The sequence below is a fragment of the Polyergus mexicanus genome, unplaced genomic scaffold, assembly GCF_030449975.1.
Source record: "Polyergus mexicanus isolate NDT 795.1 unplaced genomic scaffold, iyPolMexi1.0 SCAF_11, whole genome shotgun sequence".
Taxonomy (NCBI): domain Eukaryota; kingdom Metazoa; phylum Arthropoda; class Insecta; order Hymenoptera; family Formicidae; genus Polyergus; species Polyergus mexicanus.
Window position 1 is genome coordinate 8,023,401 of NW_027223331.1, and position 20,013 is coordinate 8,043,413.

General features: G+C 36.2%; 1 protein-coding gene across 26 annotated transcripts in view; it reads right to left on the reverse strand.

Moving 5' to 3' along the window:
* The window catches only part of Dlg1 (discs large 1), a 502,336-nt gene that overhangs the window by 88,712 nt on the left and 393,611 nt on the right, over positions 1 to 20,013 (reverse strand). For 21 of the 26 annotated variants that reach the window (XM_070304049.1, XM_070304045.1, XM_070304048.1 and 18 more), the window contains one exon: positions 9,588 to 9,623. The exons of the other annotated variants lie outside the window; for them this stretch is intronic. In XM_070304049.1, coding sequence (XP_070160150.1) covers positions 9,588 to 9,623 — 36 coding nt within the window. The remainder of the gene's footprint in view (positions 1 to 9,587; positions 9,624 to 20,013) is intronic. 26 annotated transcript variants of the gene reach the window in all.

Below are 20,013 nucleotides of genomic sequence, written 5' to 3' on the forward strand. Positions count from 1 at the left end.
CACGTCGAAGACCGGCATAGCGATGGAAGAGAGAAGGTTTTCGAAGATGCAGAATTGGAGGCATTACTTAATGAAGACTCGAGTCAAAGTCAAAAAGAATTGGCACGATCATTGGGAGTGACTCAACAAGCAATAACCAGTTTTTTACAATAAAGCCTCGAATTTCGGAAAAAAAAAAAAAACGGCGGAAGCAAAGTTGTACACCTAATAACTTTCGATTCGATCGAGCGAATTATACAAATCCACCATATTCCTTTTATTATATCGTATTCGGGAATTCAATTTTTACTCCTTAGACTCGCGAGCGCTCTCAGTCGTTGCACACAAAATGATGAAAATGTATATCGTACAAATACGGATTGTTCACATTTTCTTGTACATCCTACTCTTTTTAAGAATAAAAAATCGTTTATCGGCGTAGAAACGCGCCGGATCGAGCACATCAATTTTCACGGCGATAATCGATATTGCGCGAATTTCTAATTACTTCCTCGTGCCCCTCGTAATCTCTGATTGTCGTCGCAAGGAAGGTCGAGGAACCGTCGCGTACATTGCAACTCCAAAGTTAAGCAAGGGCAAACTTCGATCTGCGCCGCATAGTTGCATACAACCCCGAGGATCGTGATGTAGCTCGTAAGGTAACGGAGCGGACAATTTCTTGGGGAACACTTTGACGAGTTAATCCGCGGAATGCCCAAGAACGTCCTCGTAGCGCAATAAACTTCCGCTATGAGAATTTATCGAGACGGCGAGAGTATGAGTTCCGCCGTCTCTTCGCGTTCGCTAACCCTCATGCTTTCAAGAATTTCCGCGAGGATTAAGATATTTTAGAGCGTCGTTACTTCTAGATAGTCCTCGGATAACAAAGATGTGCCTGCGTAAAGGCTGACGTGTCTAAATTTAATTATCGTATAAACTTAAATTATGTCATTTCTCTCTCTCGCTCTTTCTCAATCTAAAAATATAAAATCTTTCAATATTTTAAAACGTTTTAAAAACATTGTAAAATTAAAACTTCAAATAGATTAAAACAATTTCAAAATAATTGTATGTACTGCATCGATGTAATGCGATATTAAATTGGAAACAAATCCGTGAATCGAGATTCAAAATATCAATTTCCATTTGTTTATTCCATCGTTGGTATTATTTCTCATGAATTGAAACCTACATAATCGCTATAATCGTCGAGATTCGCGGATCGAGCAGGAATAGAAGCGTTTTCTAGTGAGCGAAATAAGCAATTCCGAAAGGCCCTCTCTTCATAACTTTCTAGTCTAGTTTTGACTAGTAATTCCGGCGCGCGCGAAGAGTTCTAGTATCACGTGTTTCACGGTTTACGTAAATGGAATGTGAGTTAATCCGACTATCAAGACGATCGGTCCGGATGCATCTTCCGATCCACAAACGTCGGCGAATCTCATTCTAGTACGGCACGTACCATTTACCGGTTTACGTGCGGGAAGTTTACGACTTTATTCCGCGCGCTAGCCATCCCAAAATTCACGATGCGTCCTAGATGTACGACGATGCGTCTCTCCTCCCTATCTTTACTCCCTTTTACCACCGCGATGCCGTTTTGTCAGCAAGACATCGGCAGCGTCATTACGGTGAATGAATTTGTGTCAAGACGCATTGCGTCGGTTGTTTGTTATATATATGTATATAGATCGACCCTATATAAAGATTAATTATATATCCAAATCTTGCAACATAGGCGTTTGAGATAAATCGCATGTCTAAATAATTCGCCTCATTTAATTCTGAACAATGTTGAATTTTTTATTGTAATATGCTTAACTAAATATTGTACGTCGCGAACTATTACTGGATGATTGCATAAGTTCGTGCCCGATTTTCATAGATGACATTAAGTTGCTGCATGGCGGAGTTCCATTGTTTTCGTGTGGTAATTGTTGCTTACACCGAATAGATGACGTTGTCTTATGTCAATTTAGCGTCAGACATTGTTCAGATAAGTCCATTTGTGCATAAGAGAAATCATTAAAAATGGAGAACGAAAGGTGCATTTGCGGCATGTAATGCTATATGAATTTCGGAAAGGCGTGAGTGTTGGGATTGCACAAAAAAATATTCAAAGCGTTTATTTCGACCGCGCTCCTGCTCTCCGAACAGTCAAAAAGTGGTTTGGCAGATTTCCAAATGGTGATTTCAACATGGAGGATCAACCCCGCTCTGGACGGCCTTCTGGCATCGATGATGACATTGTGCATGCCTTAGTGGAAAGAAACCCAAGGATTACAACTGAGGATATTGCTGAGAGGCTGAACATCGATAATTCAACCGCTTTTCGTCATTTAAAAAAGCTTGGATACATTTCCAAGCTTGATACGTGGGTGCCGCGTCTCCTGACTGAAAGGAATAAGCTGCAGGAAAACTGTAGGAGTTGCAATGGGAAATTCTGCAGCACCCGCCATATTCTCCAGATATCGCGCCTTCAGATTTTTATCTGTTCCGGTTTTTGCAGAATAGTTTAAATGGCAAGAATCTCAATTCCGAGGAAGCTGTCGAAAACCACCTTACAAACTTTTTTCAAGAAAAACCAAGTTCTTTCTTCAAAAATGGAATCGACAAGCTTATAGATCGTTGGAAAACCATTGTAGAAAAGAATGGAGACTATATAATTGATTAATAAAAGTGTTATCTGTAAAATATAATCTATTGAAGTTTATATTTAAATCGGGCACGAACTTATGCAATCACCCAATATATAGTTGATTTTAAACAATGTAATTTTGTAATTATTATAAGAGGGGGAAAAACTTGGTTTGGAAAAATGTAGATTTTAATTTTTGGATTGAATAAAAAAACTGAGACTATGTTCCATTTTAACGAAAGTTATAAATAGACAATAAAAAAATTGTCATTATTCATAAAACAATAAAATGCATATAAAATATAAATGAATATAAATATTGTGTTAAAACGCGTGAATTTGCGCAGTTTTAATAGTATTCAAACTGGAATAATAATTGTTGAAATAACATTTAGAGTTTGTCTCGATTTCACATCAATTCGAAACACAGTAGTTTCTTACGCCAGAAGCCAACCAAAATACAGAGCCGCAGAGTTTACTTTTCGTTCAAATTACTCGGCGGGGCTTTACGCGCGCGCTGAACAAGTTTCGCGAAGATAAACTTACGGAAATTGTCCGGTAGCTTTAAAAAGTCAGGACACACAAACGCGAGCTGTCAGAGACAACGAGTAGTCGACCTAAATACACTTCTGAGGTTTTAAATTTCATCGCGCACAACCTAACCCGTGGTCTCCGTCTCTCGGTCGTTTTCACTTCTCTAATGTTAACTTACCTAATGTTAAATAAAGGTTTCTCGTAAAGGGCGTGAATCATGAATAATTCATTTTGTTCTGCCATTGTAACGCGCTATTAAAATAATGATTCGTTATATCGTCTTTAAAAAAAAATTAGAATAACGTCATTCTTCGCCAATATCAATATTCAACAATGATTAAATTATTTCGTTATAATCGACGTGACTTGTAAATTAGCGATGTACACAACACATTTCGGACGACAAACACTGCGTATCGCGCGGAACCATATCGCCTGGATAATTATTGTAGTTTATCTTATTTTCCCGAGGGAAAATCGATCCCGCTTGTAAAACCTCTCCTGATCTTTATCCGCCTGGTAATTCCGATGCAGATGAAGAGAGCCGGAATACATTATGATAATACTCTCCAATTTTCAGATTTTATCTCAAAAATGGATTACTCACTGTATTCTACTCTAATATATTTTTATTAACTGTAAAATTTTTTACCAAGCAATATTATTTATATGCTCATCACTCGAGCTAGATATGCACGATTAGGGCACAGAAACATGGCGCTTTTTGCCGATGTTGATCGAATCGATCGCGTTTGTGATCGTAGCGCAAATCTACGTTTGCAGTTCGAATTTGCGAATGAAAGTTTATGCACCTGTGGAGAACATGTATCCGCATGTGCCAGCCAATCCACAGGGACGCAGCTGCGGGTGTGCTAATTCCAGGGCAAACATCTCCGATCGAACGCACCAGGGACATGCGTTTTCGCTTAATCAGTTATTTTGATATTTGCTGACACAATTGAGAGAAAAATCGAGCGAAAAATGTTTCCTCTCCATACAAAGGCATAAAAATACTCAACGCTGATTTTTATGGCGTCTCTTCTCGTCCTATTATACTATCACATCTCCGTGTACGTGGTTGTAAGCGAAACTTTCTCGAATAATTTTTGCATAATTTGCGGAAAACTCTAATGAATATGGTACAATTCAGTTAATTGTAAAGAGAGTGAATACGATAAAGGATTAATATTGAAGTATTTTTCGCAACGCGATCTGCGTTTGTGATCAATGTTTTAATTGTAATGATAATAAAAGTTAAGATTATAATAAAAATTAAATCCACAATAAATATATCGCGTAATATAAAGTAACGAGAAAGGTAATTCCACGTACAAATCTAATCATACTTTTTGTATTAATAGAACCACGCGCTCTGCAATTTATCTCAGTATTTCCCGCATACAATAAATGCTACACACATTTATACGAATATGAGTCCCTCGCGTACGAAATAGCATTCCAACGGAAAAAATGTAATTATTCCTAATATCTATGCGTGCCACCATTAATATAAATTCCACGCCTCGTGCGAACCGCAACAGACTATCTACCGTGAAATAAAGATAAATGATTGCCAGCACGCGATATACCTGAAAAATATCGGAAAAATTATTAAGAGCTGAAGAAACACATTGTATTTGTATTCCATTAATTTAACAATGTCCCTTGTAAAATGCAGAATCAAATACAAAGAAACAGAAACGGCAATATTCAAAAGAATGTGAATGAAATATTACAATATAAAAGAAACATTAGATTTCTGGATTAAAGAGATTTTTTTTGTTTTAAATTTATATTTAAAAAGTATAAATTATATGTATAATTGTATTGATTATGTATAAAATTACAAGAAGCTTGTGGCAAGTTCATAAGCACATAATTTTTTTTTTTTTTTTTTTAATGGATCTAAGATCATTTCGAAATAAGCTTTTTTCAACTTAGAATCAATTTTTAGACGCTCGACAAAAATGTTTAAGTATTAATAAACGGAGATTGTCTAATGATTAAAAAGTGAGTTAACAAAGAATTAACACAGAATTGAGTTATTAGACGTGTGAAACTGACACGAAGGGCAACACCACCGGTGGTGATCTCCTCGGAACGGAAGGACCAGTCGTGATACGTCACTAACGACTAATGTCGGCAATTTGCGTCGACGTCAGGGGACGCACCGAGAGAGCGAAACACGTCATTCGACGTGATTTATACGACGTGTCCCGTTATAATACCGGCAGCCTATAATGCAACGCTATAGGACCGGAAACGCGCCAGGCAAGTGCCAGGAGAAGGTACACCACGGTAATCAACATGAGCTACTGGCCGATGATCCTTAATCACTAATGGATCGTATGAGGAGGAAATACGATATCGATTATTCCGAACACGGTAGATAATACAGGATATACAATATAATATAATTTAATCATAAAATAAAGGATGAGTTTCGTAATAAAAATTATAACAGTGAGAAAAAAAGAAAGAGAGAAGCGAAAGCTTAGAATCTTTTTTTCTGATTATGATTTATAATCGAGAATAATAAAAAATACCTATAAAATTTAAAAAAAGGATGACTACTTATATTAATATCATTGCCCAAATTGATGATAAAAATTACACAATTTGAAGAAATTTCATAAACTCCATAGCTCCATAGAATATTTTATGTACTGCTGTTTTAGCGTCATTTTAGTTAAGTGAAGATTTAATCAAGGCAGACATAAGCTCATAAACGTAATGACGCAATCGAGATGAGAAAACATGGCGTATTAAAGGGAGGCAGAATGAAGGTCCTGATGGGATTTCGACGCGGCCCGTGTAATGCGAAATAGCGTATTTTCCCACGGGAATATGTTTGTGCAGTTCGAGTTCCAAATTTTAGATGGCGATCGAAATCTTGACTTTGCCTCGCGGAAAATGGATCTTGAAATGACTCATGCGGATAAGCCCGAGAATTCTCATTATCAGAAACGAAATTATGTTACCGTTCGCGAATAATAAGTATCCTCCTACAGGATATTCTATAGTGATATATCTATGGAGAAAAGTGTGGAATTCATTGAAAGTAATCGATAATTCAATATACTTAGTCGGAAATTTGATGACGAGTCGCTTTAAAAATATGCGAAAGAACAGATTTATAAATTTAACATTGAATCGCGCAAGTTTCAAATGCGATGTATCGTATTAAACGCTGTACGAGCGTACGTTGTTTATGCAACTTGATTTTTCTCCCAGATATATTTATATCTATATCTACATTCAACCTACAGTACTAATCCGAAAGAAATGAATACCGGAACCGATATTCGTCGCGTATCGATGATTGCCCGTGGGATCTGGCCAGCCATGCGAGAATTCGCTTCGCGCCATGAATCCCTCTATTCACGGGGCAGTCATTTTAGCGGGAGATTTTTCCGCGTGGTGAGGGAAGGCAAACAACTCTCCAGGAATCCACGACGGAAATATGATTCCCGCGCAGACGCGATGTAAAAAAGCGACCTGGCTTCATTTCGCCGGATCATGCGGCAGATTCACCGCCTGATTTACCGCCAAGGCCAAAGGGAGGAACAGCGCGGTGAGATCGCGGTGACAGGAAGAAGAGAGCCCCGAAGACAGCGAAGGGGAGAAGAGAGGGACAGAGAGGTGTGATGAGACAAGAAGCGAGAAACGAAGCGGGAAATGAAGCGTCGAACAAAGAGAGAGAGAGAGAGAGAGAGAGAGAAGGATAATCGAGGGCAGACGGCGACTTCCGGAAGATTACACGAGCCGGAGGCTGCGGTTTACTCCATTTGGCAAGCTCGATATTCATCGGCCGACTCTTCCTATCCCCTCCCCTCCCCTCCCCCCCCTCCGCTCCCTCTCGCTTCATCATCCCCATCGCCGACCGTCGACGAATAAAATACGCCTTTGCCTGAATTTCAAACGGCGCTGCAAATCGAATCAGGTTCGCTATGAATCTTCCGACGGGGTCGAAGAGGAGAAGGAGTAGGAGAGAACGTAACCGGTGAAGTTTTGAGAAGGAGGCGATGGTGTGTTTGCACATTCGAGAGACAAGGGTGATTTAAAAGGCTGGCGACCAACCGGGACCAATCAACTCCGTCGAATGAATAATGTCTCTGAGATAACAGCACTTGGGGTAACGCAGGTTCGCGTACTCGCCTCGATTAAGATCCGTCTGGATGTTTAAACGAGAGATTATTTCAATAAAAATTTATAAAGAAGATGTAACCGTGTGCACGCGCATAAACATGAGCGTTAAAATTCGTAATATGTATGTAACTTTCTCGATGTTTAATGCCAGCTTTAATTCATCGAATAATGGACCAGTCAATATATCGACATACGCATTTCATCATGATTTTCATCTACTTAATATAATATAATAATTAAATGCAGCGCGATAGTTAATTAGCCTGATGTGCGGATTTGAACGACAATTGGTGAACACTTTGCATTGCGCTATGTACACGCGTACCAAAAGAGATATACTTGTATGTGAATATACCAATATATGTATATGTGTAAAGGCAACATGTGTATTGCCGTACGACTAGGTGGAGTTTAATTTTCATATTCCGGGATAATTATTTTAATCTCTTTCCTATTGGAATTTAGCGTCCATTTCGAACGGCACGCTCGAAATATCGCGCATATTAACATCACTGTCATTGTAATCCGTATGGAATTGTATACCCGATTTCACCATATTTCTCTTCGCTCGCGACAAATCAAAGACACAAATCAAATTCTCTCTTTCTCCTTCTCTCTCTTTCTCGATACAATTCAAAAAATTATTTTGATTGAAAGTTAAAAAAAAAAAAAAGATATTATTTCGATTGGAGCTTTTATAAAAAAGCAAATAAGTTTATAAAAGAATAAATATTAAATCTTAACAAGATATGTAAAATCTTTCCGCATAGATTAGTTAAAAATTAAATTTTAAGAACCTAGCCTCCCAAGTTTTTTTTATATAACTATTTCTCTAAAGATTAAAAAAAAAAAGGCAAACAATTTATAATTACACACATACACACACAAATGATGTATAAAAATATAATTTTTTCAAATATTGTGAGGCTAAATTTACCCGTGTTTCGAAATATCGGTTGAGACGGTTATCTCATCGATTAAAAGATAAAGAGATTTTATAAATTTTAAGCATAAGATCTCTTTACGAGCATGTTACTTAGATATATTATTATTTAGAATGAGACGAATTAGATGAATTAAAGTTCTCGTAAGCTTTCTCGAGAAGCGATTAGATTAGTTTCGCGGCAAATTAAACGTGACCGCTCGATAAAACGGAAACGAACGAGCGTGGAAGGAAGCCACGCGCACGAGGGAGATGACACAATTTCCTATATAAATTACGAATCGATTTTCGGAAGCTTCCGCGATCCGAAACACTTCCGGATCTGCCGCCTACGCCGATAAGGTTTCGTATTTACTTAAAAGATCCGCGGATAATAATCGTCGAAGTTGACCGATCAAACAATGATTAAGGAACGACATGTCGAGAACGAGACTGTTGCACGTAGAGTAGAACGTACTATCGGGAAGGGGAAATCGTTAACGCTAATGACTCAGGGGCAAATAATTATCCATTACGTCTTCTTGCGCGTGTAATTTACGAGGAGCACATTAAAGCGATATGAAACTGCAATTACATCACGATAAACTTCAAAGTACGCGCCAAGACCGTCACGTTATCTTATGAAACGTTTGTAATCTCATATCTCGATTTAATCAGCTGCCGTTATAATTCGATTTCTGAACCTTCCTTCTATCGCGGTTGTTAGTGAAACTTTCGTCTCGTAACAAACTATCCGTACTATCTGTACTATAATACAAATTGAATCGATCACATTATTAAGGCGCACTGTTGTATTTTGTTATTAATTGTGAAAAGAATAGACATTATAATATCGTGTCGACGTTATTACACATATTTTAAACTTTATATATCAAAGACGCACACATAGCGGCTGAGCAATTGCAGAAAAGCAAATAAATGTATAACGCAAGAACTGTTAATTGTGTCATCTGTGTAATTAATAAAACAAATGCCTTTCGATTATTGCAAACGTTATCGTTCGCGTTCAAGTGATATATATTGTAAATTCGCACAAAATTCGTACCGAGAGAAAAATTTATAGCCACGTTAAAAAAATTTAAATGGTTGAGAGTTAATATTACGTCAAATTTGTCAAAAATTTTCCTGATATGATATAATAGACGATGTATTTGGTGAGTTAATTTTTACTGATATGTAAGTTGGTGTTAGCTTGACATACTTTATCAGCTAAGCGAAACGTGCGAGTTAGAGGGGATCCGCAAACTACGCGCAAGTGACGATTGCAATTCTTCTCTCGGTCCCGACCACTCGCTAACTATCTCCTTGTCTCTGCTACTTTTTTGCTAACAACTTTCTACTTACGTGTCTCGTGTCGGCCGCGAGAAGAGGAGTGTGTGCCTGCAACAACCGAGCCATCCAAGAAATTAGAAGAGAAGTCGCGTGATTTTTTATTTTTTGATTAAGGAGCTTCATGCTTCCGGCAAGAACGATCATCCCGCATATCTTGCACATCTTAAATTTCAAAAAATGACTAAAATATCACGGTACCAATAAGGTTTCATCAGCAATATCGTCTATACAAAAATTACACGGGTTTTACATTAAAGGTTTGCATTTAGAAGTGTATTTCTTGGTGAATTTCAATAGACGCACAATAAATTATATTGGGTGATTGCATAAGTTCGTGCCCGATTTAAATATAAACTTCAATAGATTATATTTTAGAGATAACACTTTTATTAATCAATTATATAGTCCCCATTCTTTTCTACAATGGTTTTCCAACGATCTATAAGCTTGTCGATTCCATTTTTCAAGAAAGAACTTGGTTTTTCTTGAAAAAAGTTTGTAAGGTGGTTTTCGTCAGCTTCCTCGGAATTGAGATTCTTGCCATTTAAACTATTCTGCAAAGACCGGAACAGATAAAAATCTGAAGGCGCGATATCTGGAGAATATGGCGGGTGCTGCAGAATTTCCCATTGCAACTCCTGCAGTTTTCCTGCAGCTTATTCCTTTCAGTCAGGAGATGCGGCACCCGCGTATCAAGCTTGGAAATGTATCCAAGCTTTTTTAAATGACGAAAAGCGGTTGAATTATCGATGTTCAGCCTCTCAGCAATATCCTCAGTTGTAATCCTTGGGTTTCTTTCCACTAAGGCATGCACAATGTCATCATCAATGCCAGAATGCCGTCCAGAGCGGGATTGATCCTCCATGTTGAAATCACCATTTCGAAATCTGCCAAACCACTTTTTGACTGTTCGGAGAGCAGGTACGCGGTCCAAATAAACGCTTTGAATATTTTTTTGTGCAATCCCAACACTCACGCCTTTCCGAAATTCATATAGCGTTACATGCCGCAAATGCACCTTTCGTTCTCCATTTTTAATGATTTCTCTTATGCACAAATGGACTTATCTGAACAATGTCTGACCCTAAATTGACATAAGACAACGTCATCTATTCGGTGTAAGCAACAATTACCACACGAAAACAATAGAACTCCGCTATACAGTAACTTAATGCCATCTATGAAAATCGGGCACGAACTTATGCAATCATCCAATAATTGTTAAATTATCTTACATGAAAAACTAATTTCGTAAATTAAATTTTGGGAATATGGGTAAACCGTTATTATTTATTACATACGGTTCTCTCTTACTTTAATAACTGGATTATGATAAAAGTTTAATGGCTTTAATATCAAATTATTGTTTTTAAATTCATCGCTGTACACATATGCAAATTCTTTTTGCAAAACGATTTACATTATACGCGAAATATATATCCGTTCATACTAATCTATATTTTTATTACCACGTGAATCGTTATAATCAATAAATTAATAGCCGAAAATAGTAATTGTGCAATCTCGCCGGGATGATAAGAAATTTTTGACCAGCTTTTTAAAAGTTATTTTAGGAGTGCAGCTCGGGAATCTTGGAAGAAGGTCGTTTCTAGCGAGCTGTGCTTGCATGCTATACAATATGCATTTGCATTCAAGGCAGAAATTACTCATGCAAACTCTTAAATAAAAAAAATATAAAGGGTTTCTTGTCGGGGCGGCGTTGACGACGCTTTTGTTGATTCGGCTAAACGTTTAAACTGGTTGGATTCAAATACCTCCTCCGTGATGCAAATTCAGTCCTTTTGCATACCACGCGCTTATTAAACGCAGGGAGCTCATTAAAAGCGCAACTTGGCAACCGCGTGTGCACGTAATTTTCCGCTTCGCATAATTATCGTGGCCACGATAACTGAGCTGTCACATTGCAATGTAACGACAAACTTCACCGTTGCGTTGTCGCTATATCTAATAACATCGCGAAATAGTGGATATTAAAATATGCACACGATACGTTAACGATGATAGTTTAATGTATGTTCGACGTTAACATCCAATCGAATGTTAGAAACATCGATGTCATGTTGCAATTTCAAGCTTCTGTCGTCTCCTAATCTGTTTGATATTTCTAGATTAAAATATCCGTATTACATCGATAGAAAAAGCAAGGAAAAAGAAAAAAAGAAAACAAGGAAGAAAAAAAACTTGTTAGAAGAAGGAAAACGAGTTTGTTATTTTCAATCGATTAAATTCAAGAAGCAAAAAGCACGCGTATTCGTTTTTCCAATAAAATTCTTAATGACTGGATAAGATTTTCTGATAATTTTCAATCGCTTAAAATAATCGCGGATACCTAATCCATGCTGTAAATCTGACAGGCGAAAACAAGATATGCCGATGAAAAAATATTTAATAGAAAAAAAAAAAGTATGTGTTATTCAATTAATATGCAGCCAAAGTATAATCTGTAATTATTAAATTAGACCCTTGTAATATTCTAACGTTATGTCGTTAGAAAAAAAAATACATTACGACTTAATATGTACGGCGGTATTATATATGGTAATTATATAAGAAAATCAATAATACTATTAAAAACTGGAAATAGATTTGTCCATAATTATTCTGTTAAGAGTTATTATATTCAATGTCACAAATTAATTAATTAATTAATTCCAATTGCATTGAATTTCAGTTTTCATTAAACCATACAGTTTATTAGGAGTACAATTTTGTTAGAAATTTCCTTTACAGAAATTATTTACCAAGAAAATCGTAAGCAAAAGGTAATAACGTTATTGTTACATAAAATAGTTACCAGAGACACGCTGTGGTATGATTGTATTATTTTCCTGGATTACACACATTATGTAATCCATTTTATTGTGTGGATTCTGGGCATCTCGAGGAGACGGAACAAATTATTAATCGGCAGATCAAATTATTAACAGAAAGAACAAATTATTAATCGATATGATTGTTATTACTTTAATGATGTCCCTTTATCGACATAATCTTACCAACGAAATAGCAACCTCAATTTTCGAGGGTCGTGTACAGTTAAATTAAATTTCATATTTCGCTGCGTATCGTGAATCGAGTTTTCGTCTACTGCCACGACGTCTACTCATAATTAATTGCTATTCAAGCCTTCTCGTGCAATCTTACGAAAAAAGTTTGCCCAACGGGAAACCTCGCCACGCGAAATCAACGTTCCTAATTTCTCTTTCTTGTCTGTGTTCTGATGCATGATACGATGATAGGCACTCTCCAATTCTGTGCGCAATTGAAAAGAGAAGCGCGTTAATAATTTAAAGCATTCACAAACCTATTATACAGGGTGTCCTCAGGCAAATATCTCAAAAACCAAGCCCGGAAGAGAAAAATGTTTCAGACAAAAGTTGTTTGGTTTCGAGGGGGCCATAGGATGGTGACAATGATTTGACCTTGGAAAATCATTTGAAGGTCATGTGAAGGTCAACTTTAAAATCTTAAATAGAAAACCCCATTTTTTATTTAGTATTCTTGTAGCTGACATCGAGAGCTTTCCAAAACACTATAATAAAGTATTTTCTTATTAAGTACTTTTTGAGTTATTTTATATTTTAATCTGACATATTTTGATATAAAAAATTAAATATCTCGTAAAATATTTAGTTTTTGATAATCTTACCGTAATACTTCTATATACAGAATAATGAGACAAATCAATTAGCACAAAAAAAAATTGTTTTTAAGAAAATTATTTACAATGTATTTTTTTAAACAATTATTTGTTTTTTTTTTGGCATTAATTAATTTGTCTCATTATTCTGTACATAAAAATATTACGGTAAGATTATCGAAAACTGAATATTTTACGAAATATTTAATTTTTTATATCAAAATATGTCAGATTAAAATATAAAATAACTCAAAAAGTACTTAATGAAAAAATACTTTATTATAGTGTTTTGGAAAAGCTCTCGATGTCAGCTACAAGAATACTAAATAAAAAATGGGGGTTTCCATTTAAGATTTTAAAGTTGACCTTCACATGACTTTCAAATGATTTTCCAAGGTCAAACCAATGGTACCATCTTATGGCCCCCTCGAAACCAAACAACTTTTGTCTGAAACATTTTTCTCTTCCGGGCTTGGTTTTTGAGATATTTGTCTGAGGAGATTAAAATGGGACACCCTGTATATCTGATATGTTTATTATTATTATCACTCTTGTCTAAATATATCCAGAAAATATATGTTAAAAGTTCTCTAATCGATTAATTTAACTATGTGAAATAACATTTCCTATATACGATATCCTTCCATTTATTGTAACTGGAACTTGAACTTGACGTTGTGAAATATTTCGAAGCTGCGAAATAATAAACTTTGTTCGTTGTAAAAAAAAGAAAAAAAATATACAGAGAGAAGAAACATGCTGAAATAAAACGCGACACAGTCTTTTTTTTATTTCGGAACGATGAAAAAGAGCATTCGTTTCCCCTCGGTATTTCTTCATTTTATTTTGCGCACAGCGGTGCTATCATGTTCCGAGACCAAAGCGTTGGGCCTCTCTCTACGGAAAAATCGGGAGATTGAATTTTCGCCAACGAGTAACGGGGAATCGGAAGCGTAACGATATGTGTACAGGGGAAACAGGCACGGGAAGACAAAGTGACAAGCAACCAGGATGCATCGATCGCCGGAAATGCTCGTGGACGTATTACGCCGTGATTTCCGGTGGTAGCGCGACATCGATCGCGATATTCAGTGCGCGTTCTCGAAACACATTTATGCGCTTGCCTGTCTCTACCCCCTTATCACCCCCGAATTTTCTGTCGCAAGGGATATTGCCCATAAATCTGTCCCTTTGTGTGAGTTAGCCTGATACATACAAACGCGGAAAAAACCTTTTTTTTTTTTTTAAATATATCGCAACAACACATTTCTTCTTTTTTTCAAATAAACGTAAATTACTTTTCCTCGCGCGCGAAAAATTTCGAAATTTCGAAACCTGCCATTAAATTCAATTCCCACGATCGAGTAGAGTGAACCACAAATAAAGTTTATCGAAATAAAAAAAATATCATCCAATGATATTGCGCCTTGTCAAGAATATCGGCAAAAAGATCGCATGATAATGGATCTAAGAAAATTTCATTTGTCTGATCTTTCGAACGAGTTGTCAAAAGAAAAAAAATTGTCAATATTTATATGAATAAATTTTTAACAATTACAAGCTTCAAATGTTTTAAATCAAATGTAAAAAAATAAAACGAGAGAAAGCAAAAAAAAAGACAAAAAAATGTAATATTGCGGAGTCATAATGACAGAAACAATTTGTATACCGTTGAATTATCGATCTTATTGTCGGTCTAGGATCGCCGAAGATGTTGATGCAGACGATACAGCACATGCGATGATGCCGCTAATGCATTTCGGAGTACACGCGATCGCGCCGCCATCATGGCGAAGTTACATTCTTCGCTTAGGCAAAGAGAATCAGTCGGATTCAGTTATACATTTACACATTTATGGAATATCGATTTTCCACAACGGACGGCATCGTGTCGACGGGAAATTATTCATATATTCGTCGTCTGTGAGACATGCCTGAGGGTTGTCCACGTCAAAGCCACACACACACGAGATTGCCACATAGATCGATCCACGCGGACAACAAGCAAGGAACAAAAAGAGCAAATTGAAAGTAACCTCTCTCTTGTTGTCGGGCAAATTTTTAACTTCTGTACAAAACGCGCGAAGCAAAAGTTTGCGCGACGTTGAAGTTCGCGCGTAAAGTTGCGAGAGCCGAGTCTTCGCCGACCAAGTTCTCCGGACGTGAAAAGATTAAGGAGGATATTAACTTCCGAAAGAAGAGCTACACAAGAGATGTGCCGGTTATAAAGAAATAAATTTCTACGGGGTCTCGCTGTGAGTCTCGCGCCGTATGACCTAAAAGAATCCGGGACGATCGTGGTAGGGGAGCGAAATATGTATAATAATTCATTTTATCTGAGAGAAGGATTCAGCACATAGATCTCGGTTATGGATTCGAAATTCGATCTTATAATTCTTCCACACAGATGGTGTACGTACATCTATTAGCTATCAATATGAAGAAAAATAGAACGCGGATCATATATTAAATAAAAAGAGAGCACCGCGTGGAACAATGCAAAGATGTCATTAATTAGAAGAAAAATCGCTCGCGAAATTGTCGTGTCATCTAAAGGAATAAGAACGTACATCAGCAGGGCATCTCATGACGGATTATAGCGTCAATAGAGGATCAAAGAGAAAATTTTTTCCGACCTGTCGGTCACGAAACTGAGAAATTTAATTACTCAACGAACGCGCGTTGCGCTACGAGGACGAAAATATTGGTCTACCTTTTCAAGCGCTCTTGGATGACTATACACGGATGAGAGAGTTTTCGAGGATTAAAACAGCAGATCCATGTGGATATGAAACGCGGCCGAGAAAGCTGTTAAAAAATCGCGAGTTTCCACGTGTCATGATAATTAACGAAGTTGAATTTATGCGGAAAAGCGACGTCACAATAAAGAACACTTTTCTCGTAAATTTGTTTGCCAAAACAATCCTTTGTTTCGTCTCGGGGCTTTGCTTAAATTATTTATAGATGTAATTATATCGTAAAATCTTTGTTAGCGACAATGGAGATTAATATTGTATTTCCGAAGTATGCTGCATAGAAATCGCGGCGGAAATTAAAAATCGATTTGCTATACCCATTTATGATGAGCAATTGTAAATGTTGATTAAACGGCGCTCTGTAATTCCAATCTGTTTATTATGTATTTCGCACCGCGACTTAATTCACAGATTTTATTATGGTGATAAAAGTTTCAAATCTTTTTATACCTACAATAATATAGAAGATAATTCTAATAATATATATATTTAACGTCATATTTTTATCAATTTTAATTCTAAAATAGAAAATTGAGCTAATCAAATAAAAAAAAAAAAAAAAAATCGAAATCATTTGCATAATTTCTGTAAGATCTCATTGCTTAACATATTGAACATACAATCTTCAGAGATATAAATGTGTAAACAATAAATAGAAAATGTGTCTCGAAGAACGTATCAATTTACAAATTGTCAATGAGTCACGCCGTAGAGATGCTATAATCAATATTTATCAGTTACAACGATGATGAAAGTGCTCATATATGTATATGGTATGTATAAATATCTATATAGTGTACAAAGAAATATCAGATAAATTGTCGTCATTATCTTATCAGCGTCACATTCTTGACACAACGGAATGTCATTTTCATGATAGTATCGTACAAAAATCCGTCGTTTTTATTAAACAGAATAAAATGTGCGAAATATGTAAAGAGCCAACAATGCATCTTCCATCCTGACAAGCATACTTGAAATTTTCGGCTCTTGATACAAAATTTATCGACTTGTACCCGTCTCTCCTTATATCCATTGTCGCGAATAACTTTTAATATTTAAATAATAAATAAACTGTTGTATTAAAAAAGAACGAAGAAAGATTATATTTATTTTCGTAATGTATCAAAAAAAGTAAACTATGCTATTCGGGATTTCGTAGAGTGTGAAAATAGGAATCGCTATATGTGCTATATTTTGTGTGATTCGTGAGACACATTTTTCTCATTTGTAGGTCAACCCTCCGAAGATTAGAGATCGGTGAGGGTCAAGGTGGCGACAATAGATCGTCGATGGAATTCAATTACTGCTCTTATAAAGCTCACCGTAAGCGGAAGTCATTAAATTTCGCGTTCCTGATAACACGATTCTCCTTTGCGAACTATTTTAAAATCTAAATCGTACGGACAATTAATATTAGACAATCACAATTCTTATCGTGCTATCAAATCCTTGATATTAATACCATTATTTTTATGATAAATTAAAAAATTAATTTTATATATATATATATATTTTTTTTTTTAAAGCATATAGGAATTTTTTTCATATCATAATTATAAGCGAAGATAATTATAAGGAAATCAAACGCGGAAAGTTTTGTCCTATCTTGACGTATTTTCAAGATCGACTATTTCTGACGAAGATACGAATTTTGGGACATGTTTCGTGCCGGGATGAAGGTCTAAATCCGAAATTACTGTCTGCGTCCGCCAGGATCGTCGAGCGTAAAGTTAGAGGGTCTATTCCGGTAAGGGATGACGGTAATCTCGCGAGTTGGGGGTCGCTTCATGTTGAGGATGAAACTAGTTCACTGTCAAAGAAAATGTAGCCTCATTCACATTCCATTACCTTTCTGTTTTATCATTTCTTGAATCAGAAATTGTCTCCCCTCTTTTGTGATTTTAAATTTATCGTTTATGAATGGCCCGGTATTTTATATTTTATTCATGCCATATTTATTGCGTGTCATATTATCTCCTTTGGAAAAAAAAAAAATTAAAGACGCGATATTTGAGATAATCTTTAATTTTTAATAGAGATTTTATCGACAAGTTTGTTTTCCGAATTACTTTTCAAGTTTATTAACACGGATTTTGACAGATTTTCTTTTAAAAAAATATCTGATACAAAACTTATTGATCACATTCGCCTGCAAACATAGATTTGACACATTCTTATCAAACCAATATATTTGTCACATATCCGTGTCGCGCAACACACTCTGATTACATCATTCGTTTCAAAACATTTGTCCGTTTTCTTTATATCAAAACTGTTGTCATATGCAAATGTCGTCGACAGAATTTAAATGCTTGGCAAGACGTACGTATCTACGGAAACAGATACGTGTTCACGACAACGTAATTCCGGGACGAATTTACAAGGGGACCCCTGAAACGATAAATGCTAAAAGAGATGGCATAAAAAGACCGAAGACTATTTTGACTATTGGCTTCCGGGGCAAGTGGCGGCGGGACTGGTCAGTGAAATACGTCCGGGGATACGAACGGTCGGCCATTTGTCCGCTGTCGACTATTTCACCCCTCGCTGCAAACCCTTCGCCCATTGCCGCCCAGGCCGCGCTGCGGGACGCTCGCCATTTCTCAGCTCGGTTCAATTTAAGGAAAATGCCTGCCATGGCCACGTATCAATTTATTCGTACGGATTTGCCCAGTGTCGATATCTGATACTCGTGTATATGATCCATCCACGAGATTTGCGTTTCCATTTTCTTCGAAATTTGACATTTGAAATGCCACTTTGGCATTTTCACGTTCGATATAATACAGCTTACTTGACAATTGCTCTGTGAATTGTTTTGTCACGACAAACATTATTCGTTCAAAAATACAAATGCACGCGAAGATATTTGCGAGATTATTGGTTAATTGGCTAATATTGATAAAATATGTATACAATGTAATACGAAATTATATCCGAGCTACATTAAATTGATTTCGGATGTGAAGGGCTTTATAGAATTAATTTTATTTTCATTTTGAATAATATCGTCTGGATTGTTTTTTATATATCGACTATTTTTATATCTTTCTTGAATCGTTTCAATTACAGCCTTGTCAAATTCAGAATTCAGTGTTTCATGAATAAAAAACTTTTTCGATAAAGTTTATTTTCCTATACTTCTCTCACAATAACCTTGACGTTAATATATAATTTATTAAAATTATGATCTCGAGTAACCCTTTATAGATTTGATTAATTATTCTTTTGTTTAAAAAGTTTATTATTACAATTATTAAAGTTATCAATAAACAACGGAGCATTTTCAATATAGAAAAAGCTCTTTCTTTCTAGAATGTATTCTTTACAATTATGTCATAAATATGATTATTATTCATTAAAGTTAAAAAATGAATATGCGTAAAATACGAGAAGAAGATAAACTTTTACCCTGTTTTTCTAAAATATTGTTTTTCTAAAATATATTCTCTGTGACATATGCCGAAAAATGGCCGAACTATATTTCGACAGACACAATATAAATAGCTAATCCGGTTGTATTATCTAGAAGTCCGGGTTGTGACATTTTCCAAATTTCTCTGCCGTTCTTATGCCACGCGTTCGCAACTTTTCAACCTGCCGGACTCTTGGAAAATACTTGTCAGAAACACGTACGAATTTGCCTCGCGATACGACAAGGGTTGTGCAGAAGTTCACAAACTTCGGGCATGTCGAGCACCGACCAGACTGTCTTCAAAGTATCTATTACAAGGTGCTTAGTTTGTGCGGCAGATACTTGTGTCGCACAGCCATCCTTCGCAGCTTCGACAACTTGCAACAACTTCTTACTACAACTTATACTGACTGTTAATGTATACGACCATCAGTGGGAAGCATATCAAATTCAATGTTCTTAGTCTTCTACAAAGAGAGATAATTACCTTCGCGTATCACATTATATTTTATTTACACCAATGACGTAATTATAAATATTTGAGAGACTTTAGTAAAAGTTACGAAAGAGTACCATCCCTCTACGATTTACACAATATTACAA